The sequence below is a fragment of the Drosophila bipectinata genome, chromosome 4 (assembly GCF_030179905.1).
Source record: "Drosophila bipectinata strain 14024-0381.07 chromosome 4, DbipHiC1v2, whole genome shotgun sequence".
Classification (NCBI taxonomy): domain Eukaryota; kingdom Metazoa; phylum Arthropoda; class Insecta; order Diptera; family Drosophilidae; genus Drosophila; species Drosophila bipectinata.
Genome location: NC_091740.1, coordinates 600802 through 624704, shown reverse-complemented (window position 1 = coordinate 624704; position 23903 = coordinate 600802). Strand labels below are relative to the sequence as shown.

At 41.7% G+C, this 23903-nt stretch overlaps 1 protein-coding gene across 7 annotated transcripts in view; it reads left to right on the top strand.

Annotated features, from left to right (window-relative positions):
• LOC108121638 (glutamate receptor ionotropic, kainate 2) overlaps window positions 1-23903 on the top strand; it is a 270475-nt gene that overhangs the window by 114238 nt on the left and 132334 nt on the right. For all 7 annotated transcript variants that reach the window (XR_011443565.1, XR_006246427.2, XM_070282470.1 and 4 more), the window contains 3 exons: window positions 4083-4136; window positions 4191-4355; window positions 4411-4566. Coding sequence is in view for 5 of the 7 variants with exons in the window: in XM_070282470.1 (XP_070138571.1) it covers window positions 4083-4136; window positions 4191-4355; window positions 4411-4566 (375 nt within the window). In the remaining 2 variants the exon portion in view is untranslated. The remainder of the gene's footprint in view (window positions 1-4082; window positions 4137-4190; window positions 4356-4410; window positions 4567-23903) is intronic.

The window sequence follows — 23903 nt, the reverse complement described above, 5'->3', positions numbered from 1 at the left end:
TTGAACTCGCTCATGAAGGGCATCCCGGGATAAGCGCTATGAAACGGAGGCTTCGTTCCAAAGTTTGGTGGCCGTGTATGGACAAGGACACAGAACAGTATGTTAAGGAGTGCCGCGATTGCCTGTTAGTATCAATGCTATCAAATCCGGCCCCCATGAAAAGACATCCGTTTCCGAATGAACCCTGGAGATGCGTAGCGACCGATCTTTTGGGCCCTTCACCAAATGGTGAGGATGTACTCGTATTAATGGACTATTACTCGCGGTATATGGAATTCAAACTCATCAAGTCGATATCATCGAAAATAATTATTGAGGAAATGGAAGAGATCTTTTCCAGATTGAGATTCCCGGAAACATTAACAACTGATAATGGGAGGCAATTTGTCAGCGTCGAATTTAAAAATTTTGTATTTATGTATAACGTCACTCCACACGGGACCACGGGCGCACCACCAACACAGCTAATGTTTAACAGAGTGATAAGGGACAAAATTCCTGGCATACAGGACCTCGTGGGCGAAACGGTTGATTCAGAAGAGAGAGACAGGGACGTCTGGAAGCAAGAGAAAGGGAAAGAGTTAGCCGACAACGCTAGGAAAGCGGGAGTGATCGATATAAAAGTAGGTGACAAAGTTCTCCTAAAAAACGAAATATTCCCAAATAAGCTGACGCCAACATTCGATACGACCACATATGAAGTAACTAACCGAGAGGGAAATGTTGTTCAAATTTCTGGTGGTGGTAAGTCGTATACTAGGAATTTAAGCCACTTGAAAAAGATCATCGGCGCAGACTCATCGAAATCGTCTAACTCGGTGAGCTAGACTCATCTTATCTCCCTCAGCTATTCCTTTACAGCCGGTTGCCGAAACTCTGACGCCACAGGAAGCTCCGGCATCAAAGGACCTCCCTGACCCAAACGAGAACCTGAAGCTACGTCTGGAAAAAAAAGAAGGGGTGTGGAGATCCGTATCGGCAGCGAAGAGCGACGGCAGAGATGGGATTGACGCGCACTCTCAAAAGAAGTGAAGGACGTAAGAAGAAGAAAAGTGTTAATGTTAACCATTCGATCGGAGTTAGTTGACTGGCAACACCCGCTGTGCCGGGACTAATAAAGGAGCTGAAATACCGTATTTGGAACTGTTGTTTAGATTGAGGATTTGGAGTCGTTACAGTTGTTATCTCTAATTCTTCTATCTCAGCTCCAAATTAATCTTCCTCATCTAATTGCTCGATCTGGTCTTGCAACGCATTTGCCTTAAATATTGTCTCATTTAAAACCTGAAGCCTGCACTCTAGCTCGGTCTTTACTAAAGGAACTGACGCAGCTTCCAAACGTTCCTTTAACCGGCGAATGCTTTTTACTCTGACATTTAATCTTCTTCTTGAATAGTCGTGGATTTAAATTTTTCTGTTTATTATTTTCCATTTTCTGATTCTATTTATTTAAGTTTGTACAAAAGCTTAGTTGATCGCAAGTCGACTTTCTCTCGACCGCTCGACTCAACGGGCTTTCTATAGAGAGTTTTAGCTCGCAGTGTCTAGGTCGGGTCGCGCTCTCCATTATCGAGAGTTTTAGCTTCGCAGTGACCAGTCGGGCCGCCCTCTCTGTATTTACTTGAGTCCCTGCATGCACCAAATGCTGGTCTATCGTCTGATCATCCGGCTTCATCTGCATGCAGGAATAAACATTATAACGATTTAAATTAACTAATTTCTGCGTTTTATTTATAATTTCACAAACCCTCAATGACCAAACAGCAGCTGTTGCAATAGATGGTAAAACTGCTTCCTCGCCATCTGGCAACGCCGAAAATATAGAATCGATCAAATAAGCCCGGGTGTTGAGCCTCTGTTAGGTCAGCTTGTAACCACGTGCCTAAGTTTTCTTATCTATTTTGACTCTCGAGGGAAGCTAATTAAAAGTGAGACTATGCAATAAGGAATTAGGATTTAATTATGAATTGTACAGTTATTAAATTTATAGAAATTGAAGGTGCCCAACAACTTTTTGCCCTTGCTGCTTTGCCTTTACCGGCTTATGCCTGTTAACCCTTACAAGAGCGTTAACATTAAATAAATAAATGCAACAGCATCTACACGGAAGTCTCTTCTGGGGCGGCGCTACGAACTTCAAAGGTCCGCAACATTTCTTTAAATTTTTAACACTCGCGATCGCTGAAGCGCCAGTGTGGCCTATGCTGAAGATATTTCCACATGGTGGAAACCACAAGGTGGAAAGGTAGAAAGAAGCGGCGAAATAGACAGCTGCCCAGAACGCCATCATCCATAGTTACATCGAGGCAGCAGGCATCCCTATACCCAGTACTTGAAGAAAAAAAATGCAGAGATAAGAAGCTGTACTTGACTGAATGAACGTGACCGCGTCGTACTTCCGTGCGTTACATTACGCAGCTTATCATAAAGGAAGATTTAAGATCTAAAGATCTAAAAGATTTAGCATGAGACGAGGTCAAAGAATAACGACAACAATTTTGAATACCAAATAGGTCCACCCTTGATCGGATACGACGCTCCTGCCAACGATGCACAACCCGCCAGGTGGTCCCAAAACTGCCGCGCATAGTGTAACTTCCTTATCCTGGAGTAGCAGCCTTTCATAGACTCTTAAGCTACACGGGCGTGGACTACTTTGGGCCTCTGATGATGTGGGTCAGACGCACTCCGAACAAACGATATGGCATCTTTTTCACCTGTCTCACCTGTAGCGATTCATTAACCACTAACTCTTGTATTTTAGAAGTGACCAGCTTTATGGCACAAAGAGGGTGGAACGTAAGGCGTTTAAAGATGTGGACAAGGAACTCTTACGCGAGTTCACTGGACCCCAGATGACATGGAAGTGCATTCCACTCACATCTGCATTCCAAAGCAAACGAATATCAAATGAGCTGCTAAGAGCTGCTTTGATGGAGGCGGAGGCGATCGTCGAGGTATCGAGGGTAACTTAGTAGATCCATGGGGGAATATATAAGTGAGAGTGTTGAAGAAAAGCGGACGACAAGTACGATTAGGGAATAAGGATTTGATTATGAATTGAACAATTATTTAGAAACAATTAAAATCGACCGATTAGTCGGTCGACCATCCAAAAGTATAATATTTCCAGGGAAAAGCCAAAACAATAAATATACGTTAAAGCTTATTTATTAAGCATTCTGATAAAATTGTGTGATCCGAAGATAGAACAATTTGTGATGCGAAAGCAGTGCAGCCCGACCTAGAATGTCGGGTCAGGCGGCAGCACGGCGTTTAATGTTGATGTTTATATAATTTTAATGTAATGTTTAGTGTAATATTTATTTATTTGGCTTAAGTTTGTACTAATCGCTTAGTTGGTCGCAACCCGACCCACTCTCGGCCGCTCGACTCAGCGGGTCTTTCTTCTGAGAGTTTTATCTCCGCAATGTCCAGGTTGAGAGCTTTAGCCTCGTAATGACTAATCGGGCCGCTCTCTACATTATCGAGATCTTTAGCTTCGTAATGGCTAATCGGGCCGCTCTCTCTGTACATAAAATTTAGTCCCTGCATGCATCATAAGCTGGTCCATCTGCTGATCATCCGGCTTCATCTGCATGCAGAAATAAACATTTATAACGTTTTCAATTTGGGATTTTATTTTGGTGCGGATTACGACATTGAAAACCCTCAATGACCAAACAGGTAGACTTCCTTCTTTGTTAAATCACCTCTTTGCCAGTGCTCGGACTTATGTCCCTGTCCCTATAAGTCCCTATGTTAAGAAATTTCAATTTTAATTTGTCAACACCTTTTTTAATACTCAGAGCTATAATGAGAAAACTTGTTTCTTTTGCTTTAATTTTTATTCGCAATTTTGTTAAGAAAAAAAAAATTTATAAAAAACTCTAGAACTCTTGTCTTGCAACTTTCCTTTTCTTTCATTTATCTTTCCAAAAAATTTATTTAAAGTTATTGCTTAATTAATGTGTGGATGGAGAAACTGGACTATAATCGTCCTTTCATTCTTTTTCTATTAAGATATATATATTCAAATATTTTATTAAAAAATACAAAACAAAAAAAAAATTTTTTTTTAGATATTACAATTGCAAATGAATGATCACCGATACCACTATATGTTCACAACTTTTGTAAGTGTCACTAAAATGTTAAAGAGAAAAGTTTTATATTCTTCCATCTAACAGGATTTGGAAACCTATGATTTAGAGGATTTCAGATATAATAGTGTAAACATTACAGCGTTTCGATTAGTAGATGTCAATAGCAAGCTTTATGTAGAAGTCATTGATCAAATGCAAAGGCTTCAACACAATGGACTGGAAAAAATTAATGGATTACCATATTTTCAGGTAAATAATCAGAAAAAAAATTTTTCTATAAATAATTTGAATTTATAATTTATAGACTGAATCCGCTTTAATGTATGATTCGGTGTATTCTTTTGCGTCTGGATTACATAGTTTACAATTAGATGTGACCAAATTGGTTTTAAGAAATCTTTCTTGCTCCTCTGATCAAGTATGGGAAAATGGATTGCTACTTTACAATAACATAAATTCGGTAAGTGAAAAAACGAAAGGAAAGACTTAATACTTGTTTCGTTGTTCAGCCTTTTCAAAAGCTCGAGAGATAGCCTTTGAAAGCCTTTTCAAAAAAACGATCGAGAGATACTGCGAGTAAGCGAGACAACACTAACGGGCCAATCGAATGCACGGTAGCGGGCGACATCAAAAGAGACATAAGAATGACCGCCAGAAAACGGAAGGACGGTAACAAAATAGCGACAGCCATCATAGATGGTTTTTGGTTTTTTGAATTACAGATTTCCGGCGACTGAATGACACGACAGCATGATTTCAGCTAAAAGGGTCGTGCTGTGCATATGTCGAACAACAATGGCTAAGAAATAGGGAACTAAAATTTATAGTTTTTCTTTAGGAATGTTAAAATTTAAGCTATTGGCTATCTACATCTCCATTGATTCCTGTATTTGCATTAACGTTTGAAAGTTTAATGTACATTTTGTCCTCAGTTAGGGACAATGATTAAATTTTTAGGTGAACCTTGACAATAGGAGTTTGATAAATACAAGTTATGAATGTAAAAAGTTTATTTAGTAAATCCAGTGGATGCTTCCTCTTCAGTCTTGTGGTGGTGGTGCTGCTGTCCAGCAAATTGGTGGCACATGTGTTGGGATGTCGTATTAGCCTGTCCTTGTATTTAGCGGCGAATCTTCTAACTTCAGCTCTGACTGTGGAGATGCCCAGTTGATCATGAATAGTCAAATTGTCATTATAAGGATTAGCCCCAGACAGCGTCCTGAGAGCTCTGTTCTGTGCCAACTGAATGACTTTGATATTGCTTGGACTTGATGTGCCCCAAAGCTGGATACCATACGTCCAAACTGACTTCACTTATATATTAGTAGTTTTACTCTCAGCTTCAGGGTTGACTTTCGCCCAATCAACCAGTAAAGCTGCCGCTGCTTTTTCTGTACTTGCATTCGTTTTCGCAGTAGATGGGTCCTCCATGTTGGACGCTTGACCAACGTTATTCCCAAGTATTTAGGGGTTGAGTTAGGTGGTATGGCAGTGCATCCAACGCTAATCCGTGGACAGTCGCCTCTCAAGGTAAATGTTGTTTGGGCGGACTTATCATGATTAATCGAATTTTTCCATCTTTGAAGTTACGGGTCGAGGGCATCGAGGTGACGATGGGAACAATCATAGGCATCCTGTGGCAAGCTTTCCGAGGCTAGGAAAGTAAACCTCCTTCATTTATTTTTTATACCCTTGCAGAGGGTATTATAATTTTGGTCAAAAGTGTGCAACGCAGTGAAGGAGACATCTCCACCCTATAAAGTATATATTCTTGATCAGGATCACCTCCTGAATTGATACATATGAGCATGTCCGTCTGTCCGTCTGTCAGTCTGTCTGTCAGTTTCTAAGCGAACTAGTCTCTCAGTTTTAAAGCAATCGACTTGAAACTTTGCACACACCCTTCTTTCCTTTGCACGCAGTATATAAGTCGGAACGGCCCGGATCGGCCGACTATATCTTGTAGCTGGCATATAACTGATTGATCGGAGATGGTATAACTTCGGTGTTTTTAGAGTTAGAGAGTTCAGCATAATTTTTACATAAGAACTACTTTTAGCAAAATAATACGATATACCAAATTTCATATAGATCAGCCGACTATATCCTATAGATGCCATATAACTGATTGATCGGAAATGGTATAACTTTAATGTTTATAAAGATAAATAGTTTAAATTTGACACGAGACCTATTTTTGGCAACACATTACGACATGCCAAATTTCATAGGGATCGGCTGACTATATCTTATAGCTGCCATATAACTGAACGATCGGAAATGACCCAACTTTCGTGTTTTTGAAAATAGAAAGCTGGAACTTAGTACAGATTCTATTTTTGGTCAGTTGATCCAACCTATCAAATTTCATTAGGATCGGCCGACTATATCCTATAGCTGCCATATAACTGAACGATCGGAAATGGTATTTGGTAAAAATATCAACTTTCGTGTTTTTAAAGATAGAAGCTTGGGATTTTTTTTAGATTTTTTATTTTAATTAATTGGTTTTATTATGATGTAATCATAAGTATTGGCCAACTATATCCGATGTTTGCGATACATATCCGGTTTTAGCTGCAAGGGTATATCAACTTCGGCTCCGCCCGAAGTTAGCTTTGCTTTCTTGTTTTTTCTCATAAACAACTTGTCCTACATGATACTGTTTTTCTTTTCTGTTTTTGTTAGATTTTTCCAACATTTGACATTGTGTATTTTATAATATAATGGGAATATTTTCGTGCTCAATTTTATTATAAAGAATATCAAAAGGTTTTTGGTTGGTTGTGGAGTGAATGGTCTGGTTATATTTTGGACTGCTCTAATAACTGTTTCAGAATAGCCATTTAAATTAAACTATCCTTTTATGCAGCGAGCTATTTCCGTTAATGTCGAGTGTGCACTCTTAACTTGTCCGTTTAAAAAACTGTGCCTCGGGTCTGCGTAACGTAAACTTATTCCACACCTTTGTGCAAATGATTTAAATTGAGCCGAGGTAAAACTCGGTTCGTTATCAGTCATAATTACTTTAGCTTGGGGAAATTGCTGAAGTAGTTCCATTACTTTGTTTTCAATATATAATTTTGTTTGGATTTCTTTTACTACATCGTATTTTGAATAAAGGGGCCCATCCACAGGCGAGCATGTTCGACGAACATGTTCGCCTACTTCAATTTCATTTTCCCCACTAACTAGAGCCAACATTCGTGCGAACATCATTTTTCGATAAAACTGTCAAATATTTTCAAACTGTCAACATGTCCACGGACAACGACAGCGGCACTGTAATTGCACTTATGGCAATAAGTATTTGCTTAGAAAAAAAGAAAAAACAAAATGAAGCGAAAAAAAGGAAGCACAGTATGTGGATGAAGGAATGGTATGCAAAGCGGATAAAATTCACACATACGAAGCTTTTAAAGGAGTTGCATGAAACGTCTCCTATAGATTTAAAAAACTTTCTTCGAATGGACAGTTCTACATATGAAGAACTGTTAAATTTAGTAGTGCCTGAAATACGAAGACAGGACACACAAATGCGTGAGGCAATAAGCGCAAACGAACGCCTTTCAGCGACTTTGCGTTTTTTGGCTAGCGGCCAAAGTTATGAAGACCTGAAATTCTTAACAGGAATTTCTCCCCAGAGCCTAGGGCGCATAATAATTGAAACATGTCGAGCAATAATTAAAATGCTAAAGTCTTATATCAAGGTAACAAATTTTTTATTATTTATAATATATATTATGTACTACATGGGTTTATTCATCGCTATCGAACAAGTCTTCAAAGGATGTAGCAGAAACGGTTTTTTTGGTTTTTATAAAATCATTTTTGTTGTCTTTGAATTGATTAAACGAAAAAGAAGATGTGTTTGAGTCTCTCATATGTGGAGTGCTCTCACGATACATTTGTTTTCGTGAATACATTGATGCTGGCATCTGGGATTGACCATTAGAATTTGTATTATTAGGAATATTTTCAATGCTTGACACCCCTTGATATGTCAGCATATTCATGCGCCCTTGCATGAGGATCTCGTCTATGCCTTTTTTCGCAAAAAGCTGCTGCTCCTTTGATAGCTGCTTGAACATGGCAGCCCACCCTTCTGCATATATGTCCGCTTCACACCTTTGTTGCTTTGCGCTAATGTTGTCCAAGTGCGCTACTGCTTTCTGTAGGAACTGCGTAGATTCATCCGGTTTTCGTTTCGGCGCCTTCGGCTAAAAAATTAAATTAGCAATTATTAACGAATTTCATATTTTTTTTTAGATTCCAGGAAATGAAAAAGAGTGGAAAGAAACTGCTGATGATTTCGAAAAACAATGGAATTTCATAAATTGCATAGGAGCTATTGACGGAAAGCATGTGCATATTAAGAAACCAAAATCATCAGGATCATTCTATTTTAATTATAAAAAAACGTTCAGCATTGTCCTGATGGCTATAGTAAATGCACAATATGAATTCATTTGTGTGGAAGTTGGAGCAAATGGCAGGGCATCAGATGCTGGTGTATTTGCACAATCGGAATATAAAAGGCGCTACGATGACAAATCACTATTCATTCCGAAGCCTCGCCAAATAGCAAATACATCATATGAACTGCCATATGTGCTAGTAGGGGACGACGCCTTTCCATTATCACAAAATTTGATGAAGCCATACAGTCGTCAAAAATTGCTAAAGGAGGAGCTGATTTTCAATTACCGCCTCTCAAGAGCTAGGCGTATAGTGGAAAATGCATTTGGCATAATAGTGACCAGATTTAGAATACTTCTTAATACTATTTCTTTAGAGCCGGAAAAGGCTTCGGTGATAGTTCTATGTTGTTGCTATTTGCACAACTATTTGTCGAAGAGAAATGGAGCTGTATATTTGCGAGGTTCAGCAGATCCAGTCAATTCATTTGGAGGCAATCATTACAACCATCAAATGGACGATTTGCAACCGTTGACAGGTGGCAATTGCCCAGAAAATGCCAAAAGAATTCGTGATAACTTTCGCGAATATTTTAACACAATTGGAGCAGTACCTTGGCAGAATGATCGAATTTAATATAAAATTATGTTCTTAATATGCACAATAAACCTTTGTTTTATTAAAATAATAATAAAAAATTAAATTTTATTAAAATACCTACCATGTCATTGTCTGGGCTGTCATCAAAAGTGCTTATTCCATCCACCGAGGATTCTGTTTCATTAAGAAAAGACAGGTCACTAAAGTACCACAAGCTCGGCTGGTAAACATCGTCCACTCCAGCGCCTGATTTTTCACTTCGATGCACTTTTTGTAGTTCTCGTCTATATGAAGCACGCAACGAATTGACTTTCTTCTTAACGGTTTCTAGTGTGGCGTGCTCATCGAACTCTTTATATTTTTTGAGTAGAACTTCCCATGTATTATTACGCGATTGCTTATTTTTATATGCATCGCTTTTGGCGTGCCATAGCGCAGGCTCATTTTTTAGGCTATCAATAAAATCTAGCAGGAATGTTTTGTTCATTTTGCTCTACAAAAACGTTTTTCCAACTGACGTTCGTGCCAACATTGCCATCCATTTACGAACATGTTGTTGCCAACATTGTCAAAATAGAACGATTTCAATTCCATTCGAACATTTTGACGAACACAAAATTTGACAACGAACACTACCATCCACAGGAAAAATTTCGTCGAGCACAACATGTTCGTCGAACATGCTCGCCTGTGGATGGGCCCCTTAAGCGTCTATTCAAGTTAGAAATGTTAAATTTTGCGCGTATTATATACCTATATGCAAATTCTCTCCCTTTATATTTGGGATAGCGACTTTCCCAATTAGAATTTTTATTGGGTGCCTGTTATATTTATTTTCGTTACAAATCACACAATTAGGTATAGGTAGGTAATCACACAATTAGGTACACACACAGTCTGGCCAATAATATAATCTACTGATCTGTTTGTAATTCTCTTCTAGCCCCCTATGAGCTCAACTGTGTGTTTCTTCTGGTATTATAGCTTTATCTTCTTCGTTTTCCACGTCTTGTAGAAAGACTCTTGTAAAAAGAAATGTGTTTCTAAAAATATTTTTTAAAGGTAATTGAAAATGAAATAAGTCTCTAAGGTGCAATGAATTCCTACCGTAATGTAAGATGGAAGATACTCTCTTAATATAGAAGTAAATATAAATTGATTGGTAGTTAATGTAATGGTAGTTAGTTATCCCTCGCTGCAGTCGATGATGCTGCAGACGCCGGAGGTATTTGTGAGATGATTTCCCCTTGCGGTTGCAGGGGGGGTGTTGCCACTCCTTATAGGCAGTGGTTGAGATCCCTGGCGGTTGCCGGGGGGGATCCTTCCTGTAACAGGAGTTATGATGGGAGCACTTGCCCCGTTGTCACGGCCCTTGAGGCGCGGTGACCAATTCAGCAAATGAATTTACAAATTAACGGCAGTGCCGGAGATTGGTTTCATGCTCTTTATTATACGAGACTCTGACACAAACTGAAACTTAAAGCTAACAAAAAGTATTTCATAGCGGCCACGCAAATGTGCAGTGCTTGCCGCTATGCATGGGCTTCCGGCCAGACGCTATGTCAGCAGTTTGGCCAGAGCGAGCTCTTAAGTAATCGGACATTGCCGTTGCTTGGTTAACTTCAGTTAACTACCCCCCCCTCAGGAATGAGGCCGCCCTCGGCCGACCCTATTTGGGCAATCATCTCCTTCAGCTGGGCCGCGGTTTTTCGGGCCTGAGTGACTCGCCGATAGGTCAAGCCGATGCAAATTAGAGCGCAGCATATTGCTCCCGCTATGAACACCAACTGATGTTGTCGCTGGTGATTAATTTCCTTCCCGAACTCTTTGATGTGCTCCAGATTACGTTCACTCAGCCGGTGAAGGTATGGGAGGCTAAGAATGTCACGTTCCATGGTGATGTTCAGGGAGGGTGAGCTGGCCACTCCTGGAGCCCTCTTCTGGGCCGTGTCATGATTGACCAATCGGGTTTCGTTGACCATGGCACTCTTTTCAAACGTGATGAGATATGTGCCTTTTATATGGGCACAGGTGCCGTTGTCCACACACACGTGAGCCGAGCGATCATTCACAATTACTATTCCTTCATCAACATAAGTGATGGGATGTAAATCGCTTTGCTGGATCTCGCAATGCGCCGTGCCTCCAGCGTGAAGCTCTTGGGCGCATGATCTTCTGCGAGCCAATCGGCAAAATGTAGCTCCTGATGTCGGGGAGCACTTTTCCACGGTGTGGATCTCACTGTTGCATTCGGCAATGACGTTATCCTCCAGCCTGAGCATGGTGTCGTGATGTGACACTGGGAAAACGGTAATCTTGCTGCAGGCCGACTTTATCTTTGGAAACTTAATAATAAAATGTAATATGTTATCGGACTGTAAGATCTTAACGGACGATACGGACAAAACATCCCTAATCGCGGTCTCGGTGGGCTCTTCCATCCACACACCTTCCAAGTCTGCATGATCTAGGATGCTGGGGCTAACAATATTAACCTTGGCAAGTGCCACTGCTAGCATCAAACCCTGTAGCTCCATTGCTATCATCCTATTTCGAGTTAAAAGCATCTCGAATAGGTGCCCAGTATCAATTTGGGACTTTTTTGCTGACCTCAGAAGTTGGTTGACGGTAGCGGAAATTTTATTGATTTGAATTTGTACTTTGTTGTTAATATTAATCTGCCTATTGTTTGCATTTGTTAATTGGAATTGATTAAATTTAATTTTTTCAAAATCTTCTGCGTCCGGCGTTCCTGCCACCACCTTTAGCGCAGTCCCTAAGAAGTCTAAACTTCTTGCTACTCTATGGTGGACGCTCAAAGAGTCGAGCATGTCGCGTAGGTGGGCGACGTCAACAACCAGGAGTTTCTGCATGTGGGATTGCGGGAACATGACGGTCATCCCATTAGTCTCTTCGATGACGCGCCTATATTCCGAGAGATTTGCTGAGTGCTTTACAAAGGCAAATTCCTCCCATATCAGGATTCGCCCATCAACGATGGGAATGTATTTGGCTTTGGAATAGTCCGTGACGCGTGCCGAAGTTGTGGCCAAAAGGAAAATCAAGGTTATGGTTGAAAACCTGTGATTTGGATGTGTTGTGAATTCAATAGAAACTGGGTAGCCCACCATTAAAGCATGATTAAAGTTATAATGGAAGCAAAAGCTTATGCCAAGTGGCTAGGAAAAAGACAATAAAAAAGAATGAAAAATTATTAGGCGGGCGGTAGTTGAGTCACGCTCGGCCTACCTAAGGTTGTCTTTGTGGACCACCCTCCCCTTAATGAGGACTGTGGTCCCCATGTCCGCTTCAAAGGTGACAGTTTGTTGCTCAGTCGCCTGCTAGACTACACTAGGATCTTTTCGCCAACTTCGAAAACCCTGTTTTGCCGGGAAGCATTTCTCCTGTCGCGGAACTTATTCTGGGCGTGTTTAATCGTATTCTGTATCGCGTATTGCGGGTCATTCGATTCCGTTTGAACCCCGTCTGCTGGCCTCTTGTCGTTGGCCGATGTGTAGCAGGGATATTCCCTTAAAAAATTAATGACGTCCGAATCATAATCTTGAATGACGTCGTCGTCAATTTCCTGAGCCGTGCTTGAAGCTGCGGCTGTATATTTCTCCCCGGTTCCGCCTGCGCTCTGCGCGACGTGGTTAACTTTCTGCTTGTTGTGTAGGCCCGATCGATCGGACACGGTTGGCTCCCTGTTTTGGTATGACGGGGCCTGAGATGGATTAAGAAACTTGGACCGCGATGGGTCGATGTCCATGGGTTCATGGGTATTTGCACTGCGTGGAGCAGAGTGTATCTGCGCCTTGCGTTGTTTGGCGCAGTACGGATTTTTGTCTTTGTCCTCCTGGCTTTTAGCAAATGAAGCCGCGAGGGAGTACCTCTCGTGGTTAGATTCCACTTCTTGTGCCAAAGCGAGAGCTGAAGGCATATCTTTCGGCTTTGCCGAGAAAAGGACATCCGTGAGGCTGCGCTTAAGCCCCGAGATAAATACTCGGAGTGCGTCATCCCGGAATTTGTCACACAAAACTTTTGCCGCCGAGGCTTCGTACGACATGGTAGCTTTGTTGGTGAGCAAGGTGAGTTTTTTCTCGACCTCGTCGTAGTATTGCAGGAGGGTTAGATTTCCCTGCCTGAGAGTACCCATTTCTTGCTCGATAACGTGAATCTGACGCTTATCACTGTACGTAAAGTCGAGTCGATTTATAATCGCATCGAAATTTAGTACAGTGCCAAACGAAGACAGTACGGCATCGGCAGGGCCCCTTATTTTATTCCTAATAATAATAACTGCCTGATAATGGCGCGAGCTATTCCTGAAAATATAGTATGCGGCTACTGCCGCTTGTCTCCAGGAGACGTATGCGCCCTGTGCTCCCGTAAATTCGGGCAGGCAGTTGACGGCATCTAGGGGCTCGTCACATTTGACGTCGTCCCAAATTTCTATAGGTTTATAGGCTTTAATTTGGGGAGCTTCCGCTTGGGCGGGAGCGATTTGTGTTGCGTCGACCCGTTCGGCCAGTTTTTGTATAGCTAGACGTAGCTCATTTTGTCTACGCTGGCTTTCAGTATTGGCTTCCCGAAAGGCATGGTTAACGGCCGCCTGTATAGTGGCCGTCATTTGTTCCATGCTGAATGCCATATTTGCGGCCTCGGACTCAGAGTCGCTGGGGAATTTTCTTATACTCCTTTAGAGGTGAAAAGGGCTGCTCATGTGGAGCTGTACCCATAATATCGCCCAAAAGAATTAATGCATGCTCGAATTGCATGTCTATAGAGACATTTGGGCTTGTGGGGGGTTCGCGGGGGCTGAGCCGCCGCTTCAGTTATGTGTGCGAGCTCGTCGAACTGCGCTGTTGCCTTGCCAAGTAGAGACAAGGTGAGGGGTGCGCGGGGACTGAGCCGCCGCTTATGCAAACAGAGAAAAAAAAACAACAAAAACAACAAAGTGCCACACTGCATGCGCGGCCGTATCGTGTTCTCGAAAGTGGAGTGGGGAAATCAAAACGGAAAAGAAAAATAAATAACCAAAACTGCGCGGCTAATACCAAGAATTCTTGTGTAACAAAAAAGACATATAAAAGCTGAATTAAATACACGCGATTATATGAATTATTTCCGATTGAAATTTAAAATTTTTTGCCAGCGATTTTTTGGTTTTGGTTAGGTATTTTTATTCCGCACTTTTTGTGTTATGTAGAAATATTCATTTATTTATTCACAAAAATAGAAATGCAAACAATATTGGGACAATAATTGGTTCACAAAATGAAATGGTTTAGATATTTTATAATAGGTAAACAATGTTAATGCCAAACCGTCAGCCAACTAATAAAGATTATTTAAAAAATTTTTTTTTTTTTTTAAATTTTATGGGGCTGCAGTTTTTTTGTTAGCGTAAGGCACAATATTTTACTGTTCTTGCCCTTCTTTCTTTTTTTTTTTTTTTTTTATACACAAAAAAAAATTCATGCAGACATAGAAAAATGGTGTAAATAAAAGTGCTCACTTACATGGTTCTTTTACGATGGGCGCCAGTAAATATAGATTGATTTGTAGGTAAATATAGTGGTAGTTAGTTATCCCTCGCTGCAGTCGATGATGCTGCAGACGCCGGAGGTATTTGTGAGATGATTTCCCCTTGCGGTTGCAGGGGGGGTGTTGCCACTCCTTATAGGCAGTGGTTGAGATCCCTGGCGGTTGCCGGGGGGGATCCTTCCTGTAACAGGAGTTATGATGGGAGCACTTGCCCCGTTGTCACGGCCCTTGAGGCGCGGTGACCAATTCAGCAAATGAATTTACAAATTAACGGCAGTGCCGGAGATTGGTTTCATGCTCTTTATTATACGAGACTCTGACACAAACTGAAACTTAAAGCTAACAAAAAGTATTTCATAGCGGCCACGCAAATGTGCAGTGCTTGCCGCTATGCATGGGCTTCCGGCCAGACGCTATGTCAGCAGTTTGGCCAGAGCGAGCTCTTAAGTAATCGGACATTGCCGTTGCTTGGTTAACTTCAGTTAACTTAGATATACAATTTTCTGGTGTGTCTTATTCAATTAAATTTCGCGTCCTGTCAAAGATTGTCAGTGACTCATGTATGATATACCCCGTTGTTAATAACAGTTGTTGTTTAAACTGATTTAACGGTTTCCGGGTCTCTTGAATTATATTTTCAAAATTACTTATTACTTTCAAACAGACTGGTCTGCTTGTTTTACATCGCTGTCGGTAAGATATTATTTATCTGAATTCGAGATAATGCGTCGGCTACAACATTGGTTGTATATATTGTTTTCGGTGTAAAGCTTTCTATGAAAGAATACCATCCTTTCATATCTACGTTGGGATTTTTTTCCCAAATTGTGTAAGATAAATATTGATGGTCGGTTTGGATTTCTATACCAATAACTCCGTAAAAATAGTTTCTTAAATTTTTTAACGCCCATAATATGGCAAACAATTCTTATTTGTTTGTAGCGTACAACTGCTCGGTTTTATTTAGTGTTTTAGAAATAAAAGTAATTGGTTTATTATCTTGTGATAAAGTTAAATTAATTTTTTTTCCATAATCTGGTTAAACTAATTCAACTTCTGCTATTAAATTATTTATTAGCTCGTTAAATGCTTGGTCAGCTGAATCGTTCAACTTTATTAAGACTTTTGAAGACATTCTTTTAGAAATATTTCCATTTTCCCCTCCTAAATATTTATTATTTCTCCTAATTATTTTATTCTTATTATTTCTTAATCTTTCTTATTCTTATTCTTATTTATTCTTATTTTATTCTTATTATTATATTATTATTATTCTTATTATTATTTCTATATTTAAATATTTCTTTAATATTTTGTGGTATTGGATATTTTGAAATTGTGGAAATTTTTACCGGATTTGTTTTAATTATAATATACAATATAAGATACCATGTAACCAAGGAATGGGGTTTCTTATTTAAAAAAATTTTTAAATTTTGAGAGAAATTTTCATATTTTCATATTATTATTTGAATTAAATCCGAGTTATGTTGCTCGATTGTGTTTGAGAAAATTATGATATCATCCATGTAGACGTGACCTGCTTTTCCTACTTGTTCTCTGAGAATGTCATCCATTGCTCTTTGGAAAATTCTGGGTGCACTTGTTAAACCGAATGGCATGCCTAAGATGGCTCATATTACAGACGGGTCTTGCATCGGGTATCTATCCGGTATTGTTTTTTCATTTAATTTTTTATAGTCTATTTAAAGTGTATGTTTTGGGCTACCATCTTCGTTCTGACCTTTTTTGGGTACCACCAATACGGGTGAATTGTAAGGACTTCTACTGGCCTTATTATATTTTAATTTTCCTCACTTAAATTTTGAAGTTTGTCTTGGACATTTGGGGCTCCAAATCTTTTTGGAGTAAAAAAGTCACCTAGAAGGAAAAGTCCTGATGCGCTATTGGCCCTGCTGCATCCATTATATAGCGAAGCACGCTTGATGCCTCTCTTAAGATGCGACTTTGCTATATGTTTTTCCTTGGCTTTTGTGGAATATAGTAATAGCTTCAGCAGGAACAATTGAGAATTGTTTTCGGTCAACAGAAGCATGTTCGGATCTTCCACATTGAAAAACTCGAGAGGCTTTTATTATTAGAGTCCATTCGGGATCGGGAGTGTTCCGAACTTTTGATCTGGCAATAGCGCCCACCGTGGGCTCGACAAATTTAATCCAAAGTCGCGTCACTAAATTTGAGCTATTTAACAAGCAATAGTCAATTTGCATCAGCTGCCCTGTTGCTCCATTTGCAAATCCGTCACTTGTATCCATATTGACGTTTATCATATATTTAGCAGTTTTTTTTTAGATTAATAACATATGGAAAACTCTCTGTTTCAGAGGTTTTCATATTTAGGGCATATTTTAACGTGTTTTCTCTGTTTGGAAAGTGGAAACCAACTTTTCCGTCCCAATTTGCGGTGGTTTAATGGAGTTGTAAGCCGTTAGCCAACGGGTACAACAGGGGGACTTACACGCAAGCAATTGCGTGCCGTAACTTTGTATACCGCTGGTAGTGCGACTATACTCTCCACGTGAGGGTGGCTGGTAACAGGTTACGGTAAGGTCATGTCTCTGTCGAGGATGCTGGCCAATTGTAGTCGGGCGGGGAGAAGAACACTCCCTTCCTTAAAACATCACAATCCAAGGTGGAACAGCATATGCCGTAGGATGTGTGTCCGAGGGGAGGCCCGGTAGCTAATATGCGAAATCTGGGGGACCAGCTGACCTTCCAGTTTTAACCAGGCTTATCGTGACAAGCGGGCTATGTCATGATGGACAAATCCCTTCCCGCGTACTCGTGGGACCAAAACATGAATACTACCTTACCAAATCAAAACCAAAGCGGAGAACGGAACTCCCTAAAAAAGTCCGGAAATGGGGTCAGTGACCCGCAGCGAAAGGGCTCTTATAAAGATAGGAGGAGAGCAGCCTTTATTTTAATGAGGGCGGACCCATCGATTGAAGCCAACCCGGATCTGGCCGAGATTATTAAGTGGGCAAGGGAGGTCCTGCCCGCCGTTAAACCGGAAAAGGCGGGTGTGAGGCTGGATCCGAAAAAACGTTCTGGGTCAGATCCTGCCAAGGAGATCGCGCAAAGCTTGAAAAGGCAGAGGTCCACAGAGGGAGAAGCCCCCAAGCCAAGAAGAGGAAGGCCCTGCCATCCAACCGCTAGTTCGCCGAAGTAACGAAGGGAAGAACCCTAATTGGAGTCCTGGACAAGGGATGCAAAAATGGGCTCGTCCCTAAGGACCTTTGGCGACGAGTGGTCAACGAGTGGCATGGGCGCTTCGTGGAGGAGATGCTACAGAGCGGAGGACTCCCACCTGAATGCGAAGACGCAGGATGGTATCAGGGTAGCGTCAAGGTAATTGCTTGCCAAGACGCACGATCGGTAGAGACGTACAAGCGAATGGTAGCATCGCTTGGAGAGGTCTACCCCGGGGCAAAGCTGGTGGCGGTTGACTGAGCGCGAGTGTGGCTCACAGAAAAGCCAGCCGACCCTAAGACCATCCTGACGATGCTTAGGATGTGCAATCCGACGCTTCCCACGGCGGACTGGAGAGTCGCCAAGGTCGAGGAGGCGGTAGGACTGCGGAGGCAGGTCGTCCTCACACTAAACGAGGAAACCGTGAAAGCCCTGGAAAGGTCGGAGCACCAGGTAAAGTATGGATTTGAGCATGTGATGCGAAGGGCAAGCCAGGAGGTATCGGGCTGGAGGAAGGCGCGCAAGAGCCAGACTTGGAGGAGCCGACCGAAGAGGCGCACCCGGAAGGAATGTCAGATGAGGAGGAGGACATCCTGGATGTCATCCTGGAGGACATCCTGGACACCTCAGAGGAGATCGAATTGAAAAGGGCACTTAGTGGAGTAGGAATAGAGGAGGACTCTCTGCTGAGCTCCGAGACGGAGGCAGAAGTTACTATGGTGGAGATTCTTAAGAATGTCCCTGACAATCTTACAGGTAAACCTCCATCATAGTGAAGCGGCGTTAGCTACCCTCCTACTCCACCTCGCCGAGAGTGGAGCTGATGTGGCCCTTATCCAGGAACACAGGATCCTTGGAAAGAGGATTCTTGGGTTGGGGCCGTCGGAGTATAGGCCGATACAACAGGTAAAAGGCGAGCCTGCATTCTCGCAAAAAAGAACCTTAACCTCTTTTTGCTACCCAATTTCAGTAATGAAGACTACGTAGCCAGCGTGTGCCAGGGCATTCAATAAAGCTTGTCCCAAAAGCAGATTGGGCAGTAGCAAGTCAAAGAAACCACCATGGTGGTCGCAAACAATTGCGCCCTTTAAGACCAGGGCCCGCAAAGACTTTAATTTCGCCAGTAAGGCGAACACGGAGACAAAGAAGTGCGTAGGCCAAAAAGCAATGCCTGGACCAAGTTCTGCAAGAACATTCAACAAACATTAGATGCCTCCCGACTCCGGAAGGTCCTCAGAACAACTGAACAAAATTAGAATTCATTAAAACCTCGGAAGGTAACTGGACAACGTCCAGCAAAGAAACCCTGTAAGCTCTCACAGAGGCACATTTTCCGGGATGCTCTCTAGAAGAAACAACTCTGGAAATGCAGAGACAGGGGGACAGCCCCTCCCTCTCTAACCAACTCGAATACCTATTGAGTGATAGGTATCTCAGCTGGGCGATAAACAGCTTCAAGCCTTTTAAATCCCCAGGCCCAGATGGCATTGTCCCGGCTCAACTAATTAAAGCCGGGCCCAATCTGAGGTCTTCGGTCAGGAATGCTTTCTCAGCAATTCCTTCCATCTCAAGACAATAGAGAGACTAATCAGCCTCCACATTAATCTTATTATCAACCCAGATGATATCTCGGGATAACAGCATGCGTATAGGAACGGACGATCCACGGAGACGGCACTCCACGAGATCACTTCTTTCGTCGAAAAGGCACTTATGGACAAGGAATACGCACTCATTGCTTTTCTAGACATAAAAGGTGCGTTCAAAAACATCCTACCATGCTCGATAATCAAGGCGCTGACGAGACTAGGAATATATGATCAATCCGTACGCCTTATAAAGCAGTTCCAGAGCAAACAGGACTGTTGAGCCATTCGCCTCAAATGGGAATGTCCCCAAAGATAGTCAGATGGCTTTACACAGCGGTCATAAGACCCATCACTTTCTACGGGGTGGTGGTCTGGTGGCCTGCTCTCACAAACTCCACATGTAGAGAGAGACTTAGGAAAACGCAAAGGATGGCGGAGGTCTGTATCACAGGCAACCTACGTTCCACACAAATCCCGGGACCAGCCGATTCCCTTCATATTTACACAGACGGTTCAAAATTGAATGGCCAGGTGGGAAACGGCTTCCATTGCGAACGGCTGTGTCTAAATGAGTCCTTCAGAATCCCCGACCACTGTGGTGCGTTCCAAGCAGAAGTAATAGCTATCGGGGAATCACTGTGAAGATCCTCTTTGCTGGAATTTGAGTCTCCAATAAAAATGGGAAATATTGAATTCCCCAAAAATATCGGTTTTGAACATTGTTCATTAATTGTCACAACCTGGATCGAAGTATCGAGGGCACGTCACTGGATCGGGTCGGCCTAACCGATACTTTTAGGTGCTGGAAAGAGCCGCCGCTTCGTCCTCGCTTTGAGCCCTATCGTCCAATAGAAGAGAAAGAATAACTAAAAGTTCATGCCACTTGGTTTCAGCAGCGGAAAGAGTTATGAAAAATCCAGGGACCGTAATCATTATGAGTTTTATTCAAGGACTCAGGGATTTTTATTTTAAAGCAGTGGTCGGCACCCCAATACATTGATATGATTTTACCGCATTAGTGTTAGTAACGAATAGCAGAAAGTAGGCTGTGAGCATGACGTTTCACACATTTATACTGTGTGTGTGTGGCAGAGCTCGGGCAGAGAAATTTCCTATGCCCCCGAGATAGGGCCGTGCCGACCTCTGTTTTAAAGTCACAAATTAATCATTCTTTCCTAAGCAAAAAAATATAAATACAAAAAATCATTATTTTATGTTATTTTATACAATGGGATGGTTAAACCCCCGGCCCCAAGAATGCAATATACTTCTACACAGATGGCTCAAAACCAGAAAACAAAGTAGGAGGAGGAGTATAATCTGCACAACTGCGCATCAGAGCCTCTTTTATACTACCCAATCACTGCAGCGTCTTCTAGGCTGAAGTGTTAGCAATAAGGAAAGCACTCAAGCATCAGAATTCTTTCAACCTCGCACTTAGCGAAGTGTCTGTATCTATCTTTCTTTGAGTTCGGACGTTTACTTTTTCGCTCATGTCGGCTCTCGTTTGCACCGAGTTCAGTGCAGAAGATACTGCTACCCAACTTCGTGGGTGTGAGGCCGTTCGGTGCGCGTCGATGTGCCGGCGTGCCTTCAACCGTTTCAACCTTGAAATACCTTCATGTTGGTAAATTCGCGACGTCTACCGAATTGGATGCACTGTGAAAGTTTGTCGCAGATAAGCTGAAATTGGAGCCAAGTGATTTGGCCTGTGCTAGGCTTATCAAAAAAGATGATGATATCAACGTTCTTAAGTTCGTCAATTTTAAATTGGGAGTTCCGGAGCAACATTTCCCTACAGTCTTCAATGATGATTTTTGCCTATGTCGGTAAAAGTAAGCCGGTTTTGTACATAAAGAGCCTGCTAAAGTTATTGACCTCCCGGCGATTCTACCTTTACCACAATAGCAATCTTCAAAAAACCCACAGTAAGCGGCGCCACTGGCGCCGTTACTTCTTATTTTTCTCAAGTTTCAGTTTGTCACCCCGGTTGCTCTCTGCTGCGCTAAAACAACAACAAACGGCGTGGGCTTTAATGGTAACGGTTGACGCTGTCTTAATTTCCTTTAATAATTTTCTTCGTTTGCTGATCGATATTCTTCAACAACGACAACTTTTTTCAAGAGTTGTTTATTTCTAATCTTTACTTTTGGATGTTCTGCAACAACAAGGCGATGGTAATCGAGCGCATCGCTGCCCATTTAATCTCTTTTCGCTGGCCCACTTGCTGGTGCTTTCTTTTCGCCGATGGAAGATGTTTATTCACGTTTTGGACGTGTTGGTGGATCTTTGCTGCGTTTGGATATGCCTCCACATGCGCCAGTACCAGGAGTACCACTTTCATCATTACCGCCTTGCTGTCCAATTCCCATTTTGGACTTTAGCTACTCTGACCCCAATAAAAGCCCAAAAAGTTATATACCAAAATATATCGGGAATGGGAACTCAGTGTGGGCTCGCCTCAGTGTGGGCGAGGTGGTGGTGTGATCATCGCTATCCGTCGATCTCTTCAGGCTACACCACTGCACCTTCCGGTGGTCGACCCTCTACTGGATCAGCTTGCCCGTTTGTCATCATTGCATCATATATCCCTCCGAACAGCGCATTTAGTATATCATGCGCATATGAAAAAAAATTTCTAGTGTCTGTGCTAGAACGTCGGACGCTACCGTGTGATGGGAACTGGCGATTTTAACCTAAGCTTCATTGTCTGGTCTTGGGACCTGAAATCTCCCTGCATGCTACCTAGCAACGTTCACCAGAGTCATGAAATTGTAGTTTTAGACGATATTTTTAGTCTGGACCTCTCCCAAGTAAATAATATTTTTAATGATTTATCCAAAATTCTTGATCTTATATTTTTTAAAAATTTGGTTAATAGTAAAGTAGAATTATTGAATGTACCATTAAGTCCATGTGATATTCTCCACAAGCCGCTAGTAATTTATATTGAGTTTAATAGTTTTTTTTGCGTTCACCCATTCCATATTCTGAATGATACTAACTTGTCACTTATTAATCTCTCTATTTCAGCCTTTGATTGGGTTTCCCTTTTTTCGGATGGCCCAATCGATGATTGTTCTTGGTTGCCCTTTTTAATATTATTGATACTTATGCCCCTGTGAGGGTACAAAGATCCTATAGGCTTCCGTGGTATAGAAAGGGTTTCAAAAACTTAAAAAATAGAAGGGATAAGCATTACAAACGATTTATAATGACAGGGGAGTCTCGAGCAGGAGAGCTGCACTGGCAATTTAGCCGGGAATTTAATTTCCTTAATAAGCTCCTCTACAATCAGTATATATCCGATGTTAAAGCTAGCCTTCGATAAAATCCTAAAGCTTTTTGGCTGTTTGTTAACAGCAAAAAGTCAAAATCGGACATACCTTCATCCATATGTTATGGTAATTTAGCAGCCGACTCGGATCAGGGCGTTTCTGATCTTTTTGCAAAATACTTTGCCTCTAACCTGGAACCGAAGGTTCCTTGGAGTGATAATGAAACTCTTCTTAGCATTGAGCCATTTCTTAATGTGAGTAGCATGGATGTATTGGACTGTGACGTAGTTGAAGCCACAGGACATTTTACCGAGTCGCACACACCTGACTTGGATGGTATCTCCTCATTCTTTCTTAAGAAGAGTATCGCTTCCCTTTCTACTCCCCTTCAGTTGCTGTTCTCCTTGTTGCTTTCATCTGGTAGATTCCCCTATCGGTGGATGACCTTAAAATCTATAAAGCCATTAGCTGCATTAGTGACAGTTACTTTTTATAGGAGGATATATCCAGAGTTTACTAATGGTGCTCCCGTAATCTTCTTCTATTAAACTTATCTAAGTGTATGTTTACCCGTTACAGTAAGCGGTCTCTTAATTTGGCAGCTAAAGAGGAGCTGCTAGACGTTGATGTCTTATTCGATAGCAAATTTAAATTTTCTGGTCACTTAGACTATATTCTGCCTAAAGCGTATGCTCTGCTCGGCATTGTTAAGAGGAACGTGAACCAATTCAAAAGTCCATTATTCCATTTATCCATTTATTAGTCCATACTCTATCTATTCGGTCGAGGCTGGAATATGCCTCAATCATTTGGGATCCGGATTGTAAAGTTCGTTCCAACAGAATTGATCGACTCCAGAAAAAATTTTATGGTGATGGAGAGTGATGGAGACATCTCCGAGCCTATAAAGTATATATATTCTTAATCAGGATCACCTCCTGAGTGAACTAGTCTCTCAGTTTTAAAGCTATCGACTTGAAACTTTGCACACACCCTTCTTTCCTTTGCACGTAGTATATAAGTCGGAACGACCGGAATCGGCCGACTATATCCTATAGCCGCTATATAACTGATTGATCGGAAATGGTATAACTTCGGAGTTTTAAGAGTTAGAGAGTTCAAATTTTACATGAGCGCTATTTTTGGCAAAA